At 37.5% G+C, this 15578-nt stretch overlaps 2 protein-coding genes across 2 annotated transcripts; one reads left to right on the forward strand and one right to left on the reverse strand.

The window, feature by feature from the left end:
- The first annotated feature begins 8957 nt into the window (after positions 1-8957).
- On the forward strand, positions 8958-10842 carry LOC127801935 (delta(8)-fatty-acid desaturase-like). The gene has a single exon (XM_052337475.1). It carries the CDS (start codon positions 9293-9295, stop codon positions 10610-10612), a length of 1320 nt encoding a protein of 439 aa, XP_052193435.1. The 5' UTR covers positions 8958-9292; the 3' UTR covers positions 10613-10842.
- A 3417-nt stretch (positions 10843-14259) lies between these two features.
- On the reverse strand, positions 14260-15121 carry LOC127801936 (eukaryotic translation initiation factor 1A). The gene has a single exon (XM_052337476.1). The coding sequence runs from the start codon at positions 14925-14927 to the stop codon at positions 14490-14492; it is 438 nt and encodes a 145-aa protein (XP_052193436.1). The 5' UTR covers positions 14928-15121; the 3' UTR covers positions 14260-14489.
- Between the last annotated feature and the right edge of the window lie 457 nt (positions 15122-15578).

Below are 15578 nucleotides of genomic sequence, written 5' to 3' on the forward strand. Positions count from 1 at the left end.
TTGGGATCTTGAGGGAATGGTTGAGGGAGCTCAAGGACCAAAGCTTGACCGTTGGCGAGCTTGAGGGTGGTCGGATTTTAAGGTTTTTGGCCACGGTTTGGTCAGCCATGCCAGACCTGTAAATCGGCCATTCGAGGCTGTTTGTTGATGCTTTTGGGTCATCCGAGAGATGGGTGAAGCGCTTGAGACCTTGGGTCAAGCATCCATGACCGATTGGAGGTCCAATTTTGGCTATAAATAATTGAGTTTCATGAGAGGGTTTGGCTGAGGGTTTTTAAAATTGGAGCTTCAAATTTGATGGGTTAGAGGTCGAATCGTGCACCCATATTAGAGGGATTTTGATCCTTGGTGATAGTAGATCCATTCTGGAGAATTTGGTGAGGAAATGAGTCAGTTTGATGGGCATTCGAAGCTCGCTAGAATTGGGAGGCAGGTAGTGAGGCCGAGGCTTTGGCCGGCCGGTTGAGGCTCTTCCGGCCATATTTTTAGGCCATTCAAGGTGCCATCTGGATTGATTTGAGGAGGAGAGCATCGTGGTGTAAAGATCTCCCATTGTCGGTGTATTGGAGCCAGAGAAGAAGACCGGCGCGTGTGCTTCACGGGTCGGACTTTACACGCAAACGCGTGGCAGACCTTGTGGGGGCGCGTGGCATGTTGAAAAAATCTAGAAAAAATATGGAAAAATCGAGAAAAATAAGTTTGAGGTGTCTGTGCAAAAAGATTTGGTGTTTGGATTTTCACTTTCTACAAAGGCTTCAATTAATATTTTTTCTAAAATTTAATTTTAGGTAATTCAATTGCCTAAAAAATATTTTATTTCCATGCAAATTCTATGGTTGCAATCAAACGCACCCTAAAAGTTCTCTCACTCTTATTCTAAGAGGCATATATCCTCCACTTGCATGTCTCATTACATTTTGCTTCCATCATTCTATCAGTTTTTCTCACCTATTTTATGTTGTACCCTTGATTGATACCATATTTCTGAACAACTTGTTTAAATTGTGCACCATTGTCAAATATCATACCAATACAAAAGTACTTATTGTGTTCACAACTAGGATTGTAAATGTTAACTTTCTTCTTCCTTCACACCCTAACAGTTAATTCCCCTTTCTCATTATTGTCCAGTGTCTTGTCATTATTATCAGTGTCATTATATACATTATGGCAGCCACTATCATCACTAGCCTTCACTCTATCTCCATCATCATTTTCACAACCCCTAATAAAATAATATGTATTCATGTTATCCATATTATCAAGTCCTAAACAATAACCATGGTCTATACTAGTTTCTCTCAGTCTCATCATGTTTTGCTTTACAATGTCACATTCATTATCATTAGAAGATTGTGGACTAGAACTTGACAAGCTCCCTGATTCTTCTGCCTCCACGGGCTGGTAGTCATCATCTCAACTATCATCATCACCCTCAACCTCACTTTTTTCCTGTATAATATTAGCTGTTGCATCTCTCTTTATTCTTTGTCCACGCACGTCAACTAGATGTAACCCATTTTGAACTCCGGCATTCTTATTATTACTGGCTTGAACATATACCTTCAAGAACCCATACCCTAAACCAAACTTAGTCATTTTGAAGAATTCCTTATCATTCACACAAACACCAACCCTTCCCAACCTTTAGATCTAGGCATCTGATTTGCCACATTCATTATGTAACCATACCCTAAGTCTTTTATTCTATTTATTAAATACCTCAATGTCAACCCTTTCACATTCAGAATCAAAACAACCTCACCACCCTCATACATCATCACGGGTTCACTAACAAATGTACCCCCATGCCATAACTCCACTAGTATGTTGTCACCATATGACAAAAATGACACTAAAAAAATGTACCCATATAAAAATCTGAGGTATGTTGTCACTATAATGCAAAACAGCCGCATGAATGAATACAAACACACATAATGGGAATTTTGAAGTCATGTTTGTTTGTATGGAGGTGCATGCATGCAATTGGGCTTAGGGTGAGTTGGTGGACGATAATGGTGATATTTTACTCTTGAAAATTAAAATAATTTTGATAATGACACAAAGTTATGAAAATCAATCTTGAACTCTAAATGAGTAAGTTTGAGTATTTAAATTCAAAATCAATGTCATTTTGATAATCTCAACTTGCCTTCAAAAGAAACAAAGTTAAGAGAGTTAAATGATTAAGAGTTTTGTGTTTGAAATCTCTTTTATATCAATCAAGTGTTTTTTCTCATGTTATCAGTTTAGTGTTAAGTTTTTCCAAGTTAATAGTCGACTAAGCATGCTTGATCTGTCGACTATGTACCATGCATCTATCGACTATACCTAAGCATCCGTTAACTATATTTTTATCTGTTGATTATTTTGTTTATCCTGTCCACTGCTATAATTGCTCTGTCGATTATCCTTATGTATGATAGTAGAATTTTTCTTTATAATTTGGGTGTGTTGACTATGGGAAGGTGTTTGTCAACTATCAGTAGATTTGGTTGGTTATTTGTTGACTATGCTTACATGTTTGTCGACTATACTTACATTTTATTCAAAAATATAGTTGGTTAACCTCTTTAGTCTGTTGACAATTTGTTTCTTAGAAAGTTGTAATGGCTAGTTTTGGAGCATTAAATGCTTCCTCAACTACCACAACGGTCGAATTTTTGTATTTATCTACCATCATCTATAAATAGGTGTTGAAAGAATCGTTGATGGATGCTGAATACATTTAATATCTTCAACTACTGAGCATTCAAGTTTACATTGAGCGTTATTTCTAATCTCTCTGTACTTATCTTTTTGAGACTTTGTATCTGTACTGTTACATTCATTTTAAGCCTTTATTTTTCAATTGGAGAGAACTCGTAACTAAGAGTTGTATTCTTAAATTCTCATATTCATTTTTCTTGTATTTTACCTAGCGTAAGCTAGAGGGCCCATTTGAGTGGAAGGTTTGTAAATTTTCTAGTTGCGAACTAGAGAACCTACTCGGGTTGAGTAGGGGGTTGAAAGTGAATTTATTTTAAAATCCTTAGTGGAAAGCTAAGGTAGTGGACTAGGTTTGGAAAATCGAACCACTATAAATCATCGTCTCTTGTGCTTGTGTTTTCTGCTTATTTGTCCTTTAGAGCATTTATTTTTTCCTCTTTTGATTCATGTATTTAACTCTACATTAGAAAAGTTTTCATATCTTTCAATCTTGTACTCTTCATTATCAAAATAAGATTGTTTTTATACAGTTGATACCTCATCGTGCTATTTCAAGATCTTGAGGTGTAACGAAGCTGTGGTCTTCATAAACAACATCTCTGTTTTATCAAAAGATTCTTTGAAGAAAAATAATTTTTAGAATACCCAATTCACCCCCCTCTTGGGTGTGTGCCATAGCACTTTCAATCTATCAATTGGTATTAGAGCGAGGTTCCCTTTAGTTTTCATTGGTTTAACAACCTAGGGAAAGAGATCCTTTTAAAATGGCACATTTCTTCTACATCTCAAGTCGAAAGTCAAAGCACCACTCGTCTCCCATTTTTCGATGGAACAAATTACAATTACTGGAAAACAAGGATGCAAATCTATTTAATGCAAGATTCTAGTTTGATGCATGCCATTCATAAGCAAATAAAGCTGTCTAATATGGAGAAGATTGAGACGTGGACAGTGGAAGAAATGAGAGACATGGAGATCAATGCCAAAGCTATGAACACATTAATTTGTGCTCTTAGCTCAGAAGAGTTCAATCGAGTCTCAACTTGCAAAACAACAAAGGAAATGTGGGATAAGCTCAAGGTAACACATGAAGGTACAAACCAGGTAAAAGAAACAAAAATAAATCTTCTTGTTCATGAATATGAGTTGTTTACAATGAAATAGAATGAAACCATAAAAGATATGTATACTAGATTCAATGACATTGTATCCACTTTAGAAGCTCTAGGAAAGATATATACAAATAGAGGAAAGGTCAGAAAAATCCTGAGAAGCTTTCCTATGTCATGGGATCCTAAAGTCACTGTTATTATTGAGGTTTATGAAAAATTTGCACTACTAGTTAGGAGATTTAGGAGGTTTATGAAAAATGAGAGATTTAATAAAAGAAAGAGTTTAAAAAAAGTTAAAGATCAAAGTGAAACGAACCCCTCTAATGAGATTCGATGTTTTGAGTGCAAAAAGTTAGGTCACATGAGAAATGACTACCCTCAGTTGAAAAAGAAGGATCGCAAGGAAAGAAAAGTGAAGAAGAATGCTCTAGTTGTATGGGATGAGGAGGAGCTATCATTAAATGACAAATCACAAGATGATGAAGTTGCTAATATTTGCTTCATGGTTAATCTTGAAGATGAGGTAATCTCTCAGCCTCCAAATTCAATATATGATTTTATATTTGAAAGACTTCATGATGCATTCAATGATTTGCTAAGTGAATGTGAGCATGTGAATGAGAAAAACACTTATTTAAAAAGGAAATTAAGTTCACTGGAAAGTGAGGTAAATGAGTTGAAAACAGAAAAAAGAATCTTGGAGGATGAAAGAAACAAACTGACATTGTTGAAAAAGGAAGTCTTTTAAAAGAAAATAAAGACATGAAAGAGTCTTTAGAAAAATTAGTAGAAGGGAAAAAGAAATTAGAAATGATTCTTGGATCTCAAAAAAATTTTGGAGATAAATAGGGAATTTGATTTGATCCATTCCATGCAAATTCCAGTAAAACAGTTTTTGTAAAAAGCTTCAAACTAAAAGTTTATTCAAAGAAAACCTTTCTTCAAACCAAAATTTTCAAAAAGAGGCATTGCATGTCACTACTGTGAAAGAAATGGTTATTCAATTAATAAATGTTTTATAAGAAATTATCTTCAAAGATTCAAACAAATTTAGATTCCCAATGATGGACCCAAGATGATGTGGGTACCAAAGGGAACAACTTGAATAATTCTTTTTGTAGGTTGCTTTGGTTTCGAATGATTCAAGGAATAAGTGGTTCCTTGATAGTGAGTGCTCAAGACATATGACGGGAGACCAAGATTTTCTCAACAACATCATTTCAAGGAGGGAGGTAATATATTCTATGATGATAACTTCCAAGATAAGATCGTAGGTATGAATTGTATATATTTTAAACACTTTATATTGGAATGCTTAATTATAAAAATTACATAAATGATGTAGTTTTAGCTGACTAGTTAGTTATTTGATATATCAGTTGCTACATTAACAACCACATAAGATTGGGAACATGTTTACTAGATCGAGAATAAAATTGAAATAAAATTAAAAATTTGATGATCAATCAAATCAAAATAAAATTAAAAATTAACAAAAAATTCTGAATATATTTATCTATTGGGCGGCATTAATATACTTGGAGAAAGGCGTAGGCTGGGCCTAATCAATCCTGAGTTGGGAGTGGAAGCCCACCCAAGTGAATATGGGCCCCGGCCATTAATTCATGATTGATTGCGTTGGCCCCACAACCTGAGATTTTGTTCTGTCAATAATAAGCATATAATATAAACAGAAAGAAAATAGCTATGGACTGGGCGATATTCGTAAGAAAATAAATTCATAGATTATAGACTGAATGGTAAAATAAGCAATATATCAATGTCAATTCGATGAATTGCGAGTTCAATTTTCATCATACGTAAAATTAAAGACCCAATCTATAATTTATTTTTCCTAACATAATCGAGAATACAAGTATCAAGAATCATGTAAAAATAAACACTGCAAGAAAATAAATTCATAATTGGCAACAAATGGCAATTGGGTACTTTACTTTTGGCATGCTCATACACTATTATATTGTCTGGAACAGAAAGAAATATCGTCTTTAAAGGGAATTAAAAAGCACGCAACCCAAGAGGAACAAAAGGTGTAGCATTCATTATTCATCGCCGACATTGCTTCCACCATCCCCAAATGTGGACACGTCACCATTAGTGCTTTCAATGCCATCCAACACAACAATACATGCCATCCACTGCCTTACAAAACTGTTTTAGTGTTGGACTTGGGACTTACTTTGTTGGAAGCATAGTCTCATTTTTATCGTCAAAATTACATAAAAGAATATTGAAGATAATGTTTGTAAGATTAAAATAAGATGGTTAAAATGATGGGTGATGAGTGGGTCTTGACATTTTATACAATTGTATAAAATCCCTTTTGCTCCATTGCACAGCATGAAATATTGGAGAAAACACACCAATATGTGCCAATTCTGAGTCTAATTTAAGATGTAAATGTTATGGTGTTATGTAACTAGACTAGATAGATTATTTAAGGTAAGATTCACTCACTTCTTATTGAGAATAAAATATGTAAAGTGTGATTAAAATAATTTAATTAACCATATGAGAAAGAATACAAAATAATAGACATTCGTGTGAGATGGAATTAGGGTGATGAGTTGGTCTTCTGAATAGTAATTATGATTTAATTTGGATTTTCTAACAGTAGAGAGTCACAGTTATGGTGACTCCCAGTAAGGCTGCTGTAAAATAAAATTATGATGGAAAAAAAAAAAAAAAGCAAAAGAGATATTATGTTACCTAACATATGAAAAAAAAGAAAAGAAAAGAAAAAAGATTAAGAAATAGTTAGCACGAAACTTTAAGCAAAAACAAGTGTTACAATGACATTATGGAAAACATGATCATGATTAAGGATGATTTCAAAGATAAAATTAATATCTTATTCTTGTAATGAATTAATACTAATAAATTTGTTTTACCATCTCTTTCGGAGAGAGGTTTTGTGGAAAGAACTCTCTTGGGAATAAGTCGCCTAAATCGGAATTATAGCTTTGTGAAGGAAATAATTGTCTCTTCTCTTTCAGAAAGGGATGTTTTGAAGGACAGTCGAAAGAATCCTTTCGGGAGGAGGCCCAATCGATTATTTCGAAGACATGTTTTTTCGAGAGATCAAATGGAGAAGACGTGTGGCCGTTTTGACCTTTCAACACGTGTCATAGCAAGATCTCGAGATTCGAATTCTTATAAAAGCCAAGTTACAATGATGAAAAAGGGACTTTTGGACCATTGGTAGAACCTAACCCGAATTTCATTTCCCATACCTTTTTGTTCTCCCTGCAATAATTTTCTCTAAGATACTGACTTAAGCGTCGGAGGGTTTTTGCAGAAAAACCCTCATGCGAGTTTTCTAACCTTTTGTTTAGTGTTATAGCTCTTTCCGAAAGCCAACCCCCTTTCCCCGAGAAGATTCAAGTCCTCTCCGAGAGCATTTTCCTAAAAGAAGTTTCAATCTGTTTTCGAAAGTCAAAATCACCCTCTCCGAAAGGCGTTTGAGACCTTTTTCGAGAGGTATTTAATGCATCTAATTCACTCGAGACACCAACTCTTTTGGGAAATCTACTTTCTTTCTCAAGAACAATCATTTCTAGAAGATCCCTTTGGCAGACTCGACCTTCGCTTCTAAGAGACTAGGTCAGCGAGACATCTCCAAGACTCTTTGAAGCTCCATATCTTTTTCGAAAGACTTCCCTCTTGGTAATAGTCCTTTTGGAAGAATTATTTCGACAATGACCTTTTTGGAGACGATCCTTGTTGGCTTAACACATTGATTTTCCTCACATTAACGAAATTTTAATTATTAAATTTTTGACAACAACAAAATTAAATAATTATTCTTTTTGAGATGAGATGCCTTTTCTTGAACAAACATTCAATATAACTTTTGCTAAGGAAGATGATATATTGCTTCAATTTTACGATTTATTGACCAAAAATTCCATCACTTACAAGTAAAGGCTTAATTTTATTATGACTAAATAAATGTCAATAATTTAAACTACCCTTTTGTTTAAAAACTTTACATACTTTTTTGTATGATGCATAAAAAAAAACAAGATTCGTACATAATAACATAACTGTCATGATAAAAATATTAGACAAAACTAAAATTACAGTAAAAATAGAGTTAAAAGTGATATAACATGGCTATCATTATCCTATAACATGACAGTACGAGATATCTCATTTTCGTTATATTATTAAGATAAAGTAGACACACTTAATCGAACAATTACACAAATACCAAGATAGTTAAGGAGACATTGTATGTTAACTCAGTTAAGATGGATACTAAAAAGGTGATTGATTATAGATTAATAGTAAATAACGTCCATCTTTTTCCAAATAAGATGGAGATAAAGATGAACATCGCGATCGAAAAATAACAAATTACTTATTTTACTAGGTGACAAATTCATATAAGAATTGAAAATTAACTAACATAAATAACTACCCCATATTATGATTGTTTCTAATTGTTTGAATTCTTGACTAATCGATTATTGTCTTCCTCTTTTTCACATTCGTTTTTTCGGTTAATCGGTTATTACTTTATGTTATTGTCACTAATCATTTAAAAAAAATTAGTACCGACAATTTATATAAAAAATAAAAATGTAACAATGGTGTATATGCATAATTATTTGTCAAAACCAAAGTAGTGACAATAACATAAAGTAAAATTTAAGATAGTTTAATTTTATTGAAAACCAAAACAGGTTGGCGGGCTGCTAGCCGTTACCACTGACATTACACTGATGGTGCCGTACATAGAATTCTATGAAATATCTTCAAAATCTGCATTATTCTCCCATGGAACCGAAAATGAAAATTACCACAAACTCCATAAACCAAACATAACATAAAAAGCAAAAAATTATAGACCGAAGCGTGCTAATAATTAATAAATTGGGGGGTGTTGTCTGTTACAATACAAACATAAATTAATGAATAATCCCTCTTAAAATTTTCAAGAGATTTTCTTTGTATCTCCTTTCTCCCTTTCAATTCAAACATTGATGATATATAAAAGAAAGAGAAAATCCAAACCCAATCAAATTTGAGAAAAATCCAGATTGGGATGTATTATTATTATTACCCTATTTGTGGAATTAATCGGGAAGGGAAAATCCGAACGAAAACAAAGGTGGGCGGTGAATATTTTTCGGCAAATCTTACGGGAAAAGAAGCCCAAATCTGCAATCTGCATATATAATTGGCACGCTCTCTCCTTCTCCCTGCCCCGACTTATAATTCAAACCAAGAGAGCAAAATCCCATCAAAACAGCCCCATTCCCATATGGGGCTGCTTTTGCTTTAGCCATACCCATTACCCCCCATCATCACCCACATCTCCCTCTCCCTCTCTGTAATTCCCTTTCTTTTCTTTCATTGTTTTCCTTTGAGGTCGATCCAATCTGTAATCCGCCAATCCAATCTGCTATCAATCTTTCTGGGTTTACCTTTTTGCTCCAGAGATGGCTCCCGAGAGGAAATACATTTCGCTGGACGAGTTGAAGAAGCACAACAAGCCCGGGGATTTGTGGATCTCGATCCAGGGCAAGGTCTACAATGTCACCGATTGGGTCGACGAGCACCCCGGAGGCGACGCCGCCCTCCTCAACCTCGCCGGCCAGGACGCTACCGACGCCTTCATCGCCTTCCACCCCGGCTCCGCCTGGCACTACCTCGATCGGTTTTTCACCGGATACCATCTCGAAGATTTCCGGGTTTCTGAAATCTCCAAAGATTACCGTAAACTCGCGAACGAGTTCGCCAAGGCCGGAATGTTCGAGAAGAAAGAACATGTCGTCGTTTACTCCCTCTTCTTCGTCGCCTCCCTCTTCGCTCTATCCGTTTGCGGCGTGCTTTACAGTGACAGTTTCTGGGTCCATTTAGTTGCCGGCGGGATTCTGGGGTTCGCTTGGGTTCAGGTTTCGTACCTGGGTCACGATTCCGGGCACTACAACATGATGACGACGCGAGGATTCAACAAAATGGCACAGATTCTGATCGGAAATTGCTTGACGGGGATCAGCATTGCGTGGTGGAAGTGGACCCACAACGCCCACCACATCGCCTGCAACAGCCTCGACCACGATCCCGACCTCCAGCACCTCCCGCTCTTCGCCGTCTCCTCCACCCTGTTCCGCTCGATCACGTCGAGGTTCTACGGCCGGAAACTCACATTCGATTCCGCCGCGAGATTCTTCGTCAGCTACCAGCACATTACATTCTACCCCGTGATGTGCATCGCCAGGGCCAACCTCTTTCTGCAGACGTTCTTGCTCCTCTTCTCGAAGCGGAGAGTTCCCGACAGGGCTCTGAACATTCTCGGAATCGTCGTCTTCTGGACCTGGTTCCCTCTCCTTGTTTCGGCCTTACCCAATTGGACCGAACGATTCCTCTTCGTCCTGGTGAGCTTCACGGTGACGTCGATCCAACACATCCAGTTCTGTTTGAACCATTTCTCGGCGGATGTCTACGTGGGGCCGCCGAAGGGGAACAACTGGTTCGAGAAGCAGACGAGCGGGACAATTGACATATCGTGCTCGGCGTGGATGGACTGGTTCCACGGCGGGCTGCAGTTTCAGCTGGAGCACCATTTGTTCCCGAGGCTGCCGAGGTGCCAGTTGAGGAAGGTATCGCCATTGGTGAGGGAGCTCTGCAAGAAGCACGGCTTGCCGTACCGGAGCTTGTCGTTCTATGAGGCGAACGTGACGACGATCAGGACTCTCCGGGACGCGGCGATGCAGGCCAGGAACTTGCTCTGGGATGCGGTGAACACCCATGGCTGAGGATGATGATGAGCTCTGCTCTATACAGCTAGCTCCATCTCATATTGTCTTTGTCTGGGTTTATTGTGATCATCCATTAATAAACAACGAGCTGTTTTTTTTTATGGTTGGGGGGGCGATTTGAATTTGAAAAAGAAAAGCCTTGTTCTTATTAAAATTTTTCCACCCCCGAGGTTGGCTCGATCTTATTAGATTTTTCAATTACATACATATATCCACATACTTTGGTCTCCGGTTGGTTTTACAATTGGGACATTCATATTCTATATTTCTTTCTTTCTTTCTTTCTTTCTTTCTTTCTTTCTATCTCTCTCAATTTTAACATATTCTTACGAATTTGTTGGGACCCACCCGCTCCAATTGCAGCAGGACACAGCAGTTCCACTGATTTCTGCGCTGGATTGGCCGCGGGACTTGATTCTATTGGACCTAGAGTTGGTCAAGGTACTGCTGCTAAGTGAGACAGCTCGAGGCGGAGGGAAAAATCCGAGCTGCTTTATTGCTTAAGTTTGGATTTAATCTAATAGATGGTTTGTGTTCAAATGAGGAGTTTAACTTTTTAAATGCATCCATCTCCATCTCGTCTTGTAAGTTGTAATGCAAAGGTGAATCAATGCCTCCAGAACTCAAAAAACTGTCACGACCCGACGCGGGCAACATGTCAGTCCCCCCCCACATATATGACCCATTTTATGGATATTATCGATTTCAACTTTCTGTATCAGGATGAGATATGGGATTGAACAATGTTAAACCTTTAAGCCAATTGACCAAATTGATCAATTAGAGAGACCAGCCAAAAAAGGAGCATTCCCCTACAAATAACTTAAAACAAACAAACAAACAAAAAAATAAAATAAAAAAGAGGAAGGAGGAGTTCACCAAAATAATAGATACAAGTTTTATACTGGTGTATCATCAATGTGTGGTTTGGTTGTGTACAAGTGTTGACGATGCCCGGCCCAGCTTAAAAATAATGAATATAATCCTTCATCTATAGCACTCAAAAAGCAATCATAATACCCCTTTCTAGTACCTCAAATATAAACCCCTTGCAACAAAAGGAATATTTGGTACTTCGTAGGACCTCAATCAGTAGAAAGTTAAATCGAAATACAAACTTCATCCCAAAAAAAAAATATACAAACTTCAACAATGAAACCAGTTTTTTTAAATATTATATTTTCATGCATTTTATTATTCTTATTTAAAAATGGAAAACAATAAACGTATTTTATTGTGCCCCCAGCTGTTTATCTTAATATAACTCAAGTTTTCTGTTTCGTAGAAAAATTTGCAAAAATACATTTTTGTTTTTAATAAGAGACAAAAGTGATTTTATTCAGAGATTTCAGAAAATAGAACAAATCAAAGGTACGCCCCAACCTACCAAATCACCTCAAGAGGAAAAACAAGACGTAGAGAGAGTCTCCAGAACTCTCATTATAAAACCAAAAAGGTATAATCGTAGCAAGCTGTGGAGGTACCAAACTTGTATGTGGCACACAATAACAGAAACAGCTACTTGGTTTATCCATATCCATAGTAGTTGGCAAAATGTTATTTTTGCGAGGCTGGTTAGGTACGCCAAAATATTTGGCTGACTCTGCGAAAGTTCCCTAAGGTTTCAGTACGCCTGGACCTGACTGGCAAAAAAAAGGATGTAACAATTAAGGTCGGTCTCATGAAAACCAGGTTGGCAAGTCCCACATGCCCGCCAACCAGAAATACAACTCGTATGCACCAACCATCAATACAGTTTCCCGTGCGTTTGTTTGTGCCATTCTAGTATCTAGAGGGGATTTGGGCATTTACAAAACAAATAATAATGACAATCCAAATTTGTTTTTTTTTTTCTGGGACAATCCAAATTTCTAGCACCATCAGATACCCTTAAAAAAGTTAACCAACATAACAAAGCAAGAACAATGGATTATAAAGGGCCTAATCTCCCATGCACCACATGCTACCAGGAATGAACCTGGCTGGAAGGTCACCTGTCAGGGCTCGCTCCCGGATTACCCGCTAGTATAGGAAATCCGTGAGAAAGTCCATTCAAGATAGATATAGATACAAGACATCAATAAAAAATTTGCATAAATTTTTGCCACATAAAAATATTTCTTTTAACATTTAATTTAACAGGGCAAAATTTTCCAATCTCCAGAAATAAATATTAATAATCTCCTAGACCCACTAACGGGTCGTTACATTACCACCAAGGAATTTATAACCAACCTATTTAGCATCTAATGATCCCCTGGATACCAATATGCCCACGCAAACCTAATACTTCTCCCTGACATTCTACCAGACCCCCCTGTTTCTCTCCCCAGATAAATAGAACGCCCCGCTTAACAAGGTTTCAAGATCTCGTTTACCTAACAGTACACATTTTTTAAGTCCTACAATTAGATCACAGCTCATTATATCTCCCTAGCATTCAATATTTTAGACTTTACAATCAACTCAATTACTTGGGTCCACAACTTGCCTAAGGAATTTTAAATTTTTTATAAGAGGCTGCCGATCCTTCATATTCCATTCTTGCTCCCCAGGATCTTGAGTTCCTTCTACAGGCCAACCTCTTTCATCCAATCTCCGATGCTTTCATCTCAAGCCACAAAAGTATAGAACAGAAACTGGCTTCTTAATAGACAGGCATAGGCTGAAGATGATACAAACCTACAGCCCCTTAAAAGTATCAACATGGATTGCCCTTACAACAACATACTAATCGTTTATCCCATTATGTTTCTATATAAATTCTAGCTTTCCATTCATTTTTATCAATGGCATTATCTTCATTTATGTAGATTCCCACTATATTTATTATTTCAAAAACAGTAATAAGATTTGGAAAAAAGACGAACCAGACCCCAGTTGACACTTCTTACTACCATGTAAATATCAGCAGGAATCAAGCGGAAAATCTTTATTCCTGAGCAAATACCTTCCACACATAACTCCTTCCCAACAAACGGCTAAGTTAACTCCATGTGGAGGTGCACACTAGAACAAGACCAGCAATAGTGAGGACGGGAACTGGGCAACGACAAGCCTTCTAAATGGATAAATCAAAATTTCAGCACTGTCCAATGGAAAGCAAAATTGACCCTAAGCTATTTCACTGCGGTAAAACATAGTAAATGGCTTCACGAAAGAGATTCCATTACTTTCAGATTGTTAGCAGATATCCAAAGCCCTCAATTCAGATTTGTCAAAAAGAACCAAGGATAGTTCATCTCATCTGTTCTTTGAATTGCTCAACCTCAGCTCGATAAACGTAAGGGTGTGTTTGGAGGAGACTGGATGGGAAGTAGCCTGAGAGTGCTCAGCCTGTCCATAACTTCAATCCAATTTCATTACTTTTCATTCCATTCTCTCTCAAACAAGGAGAAAAAATTGTCCATTCCATTTTCTTCATTTTCCTTCAACTCATTTATAATTCATTCCTTTCCATTCTATTACTAAATCTCTCTCAAACACAACCACCAAAAAAAGGCGGCCAAACTCCTTAGGTTTATCAAACCCAGGCAAATCAGAAGGAGATAGAAACTTACTTCTTCCCAGTCAAGTCGTTTACAGCCCTACCATTCACAAAGCACAAGCGTCACAAACAAATTAAAAAACGAAAGAAAAAAAAATTGACAACAGCGAATAGTTGATAGATATCGCAATATTATTCCTTCAAATTCATCAAGGAGTACAAACTTAAACATAAATCCCCCCGTCTCCCCCTAAATATCGAAAAGGAAAAGTTAAATATATAAAGATCCCTATATCATCACCGACATATATATATATATATAATATTAAAACACAACGTCGAGGGGGGGAGGGAGAGAGAGAGAGAGAGAACGACCTTCCAGAAACCCTAGATCTTGTCTATATCCTCATCCTCGAACTCAATATAATCATCACCGGCACCGTCGTCCTCCTCGTCAAGGCCACCGGCGATGCCCTCGTTGAGCCTCGTGTTCTCAGGAAGCTCACCGTAAGCCTTCAAGAGCCTGGCCTCGTCAGGCATGTACTTGAGGATGACATCGGCCTTGTCGTCCTGGTAGTCCCTGAGGCCGACAAGGATGATGTCGCCAGCGGCAATCCAGACCTTCTTGTGCATCTTGCCGCGGATGTGGCAGAGGCGCTTGGTGCCATCGATGCACATGGCCTCGCAGCGGCCGTTGCCGAGCATGCGGAGCACCTGCGCGTACTCCTGGCCATCCTCCTTGAAGACGAGCTCGCGCTTCTCGTCGTCGGCCTCGTTCTTGCCTCGCTTCCGGTTCTTCCCTCCCTTCCCCTTGTTCTTCGGCATGGCGGCGGAACCCTAGATGGTACGGGCTCTGGTGGATCGTCGCTTGTGATCGATGAGGCTCTAGGGTAGGAGTATCTGGTCTGGTCTGGTCTGGTCTTCGATTTGAGTTTCGCTTCTAAGCTAGCGTCGGAATTACGGGAGTGTTAGGGAACCCCATAGGACGACTTTGCCCTTCTAATTCGCGAGAATGACTTCCCCCCATCATCATCCAAGCGTTTCAGATATATCATATGGACCTCTGGGCTGGACGGTCCATTTGGTTGCGCGAGGCGGTGGTGTAGCGTGTACAACCAAAATAAAGAAATTCTATACCCAAACTAAGCCTTATCAATTTATCTATTCTATTCTATTCTATTCTTATTAACCAACAACGTAGATTTTTATTTTTATTTTTTTTTTTATTTTTCAAAATTAAAAAAACACAACTATAATTACACACATATTGTTGTGTCCGCTTCTATTTTAGATTTTATTTTCTCACTGTTTTAATTACACTTGCTTTTCAAAAACTGTATAATTATATTATTTTCTGCTATGTTAAATATATTAATTAATTTTCATAGGATGTACCCTTTTATGGTACTAAATTATTAAATTGTCGTTCAACTTTTGACTTTTTTTCTTTTATTTAAATCTTTCAACTATCACATT

Source organism: Diospyros lotus, chromosome 5 (assembly GCF_014633365.1).
Source record: "Diospyros lotus cultivar Yz01 chromosome 5, ASM1463336v1, whole genome shotgun sequence".
Classification (NCBI taxonomy): domain Eukaryota; kingdom Viridiplantae; phylum Streptophyta; class Magnoliopsida; order Ericales; family Ebenaceae; genus Diospyros; species Diospyros lotus.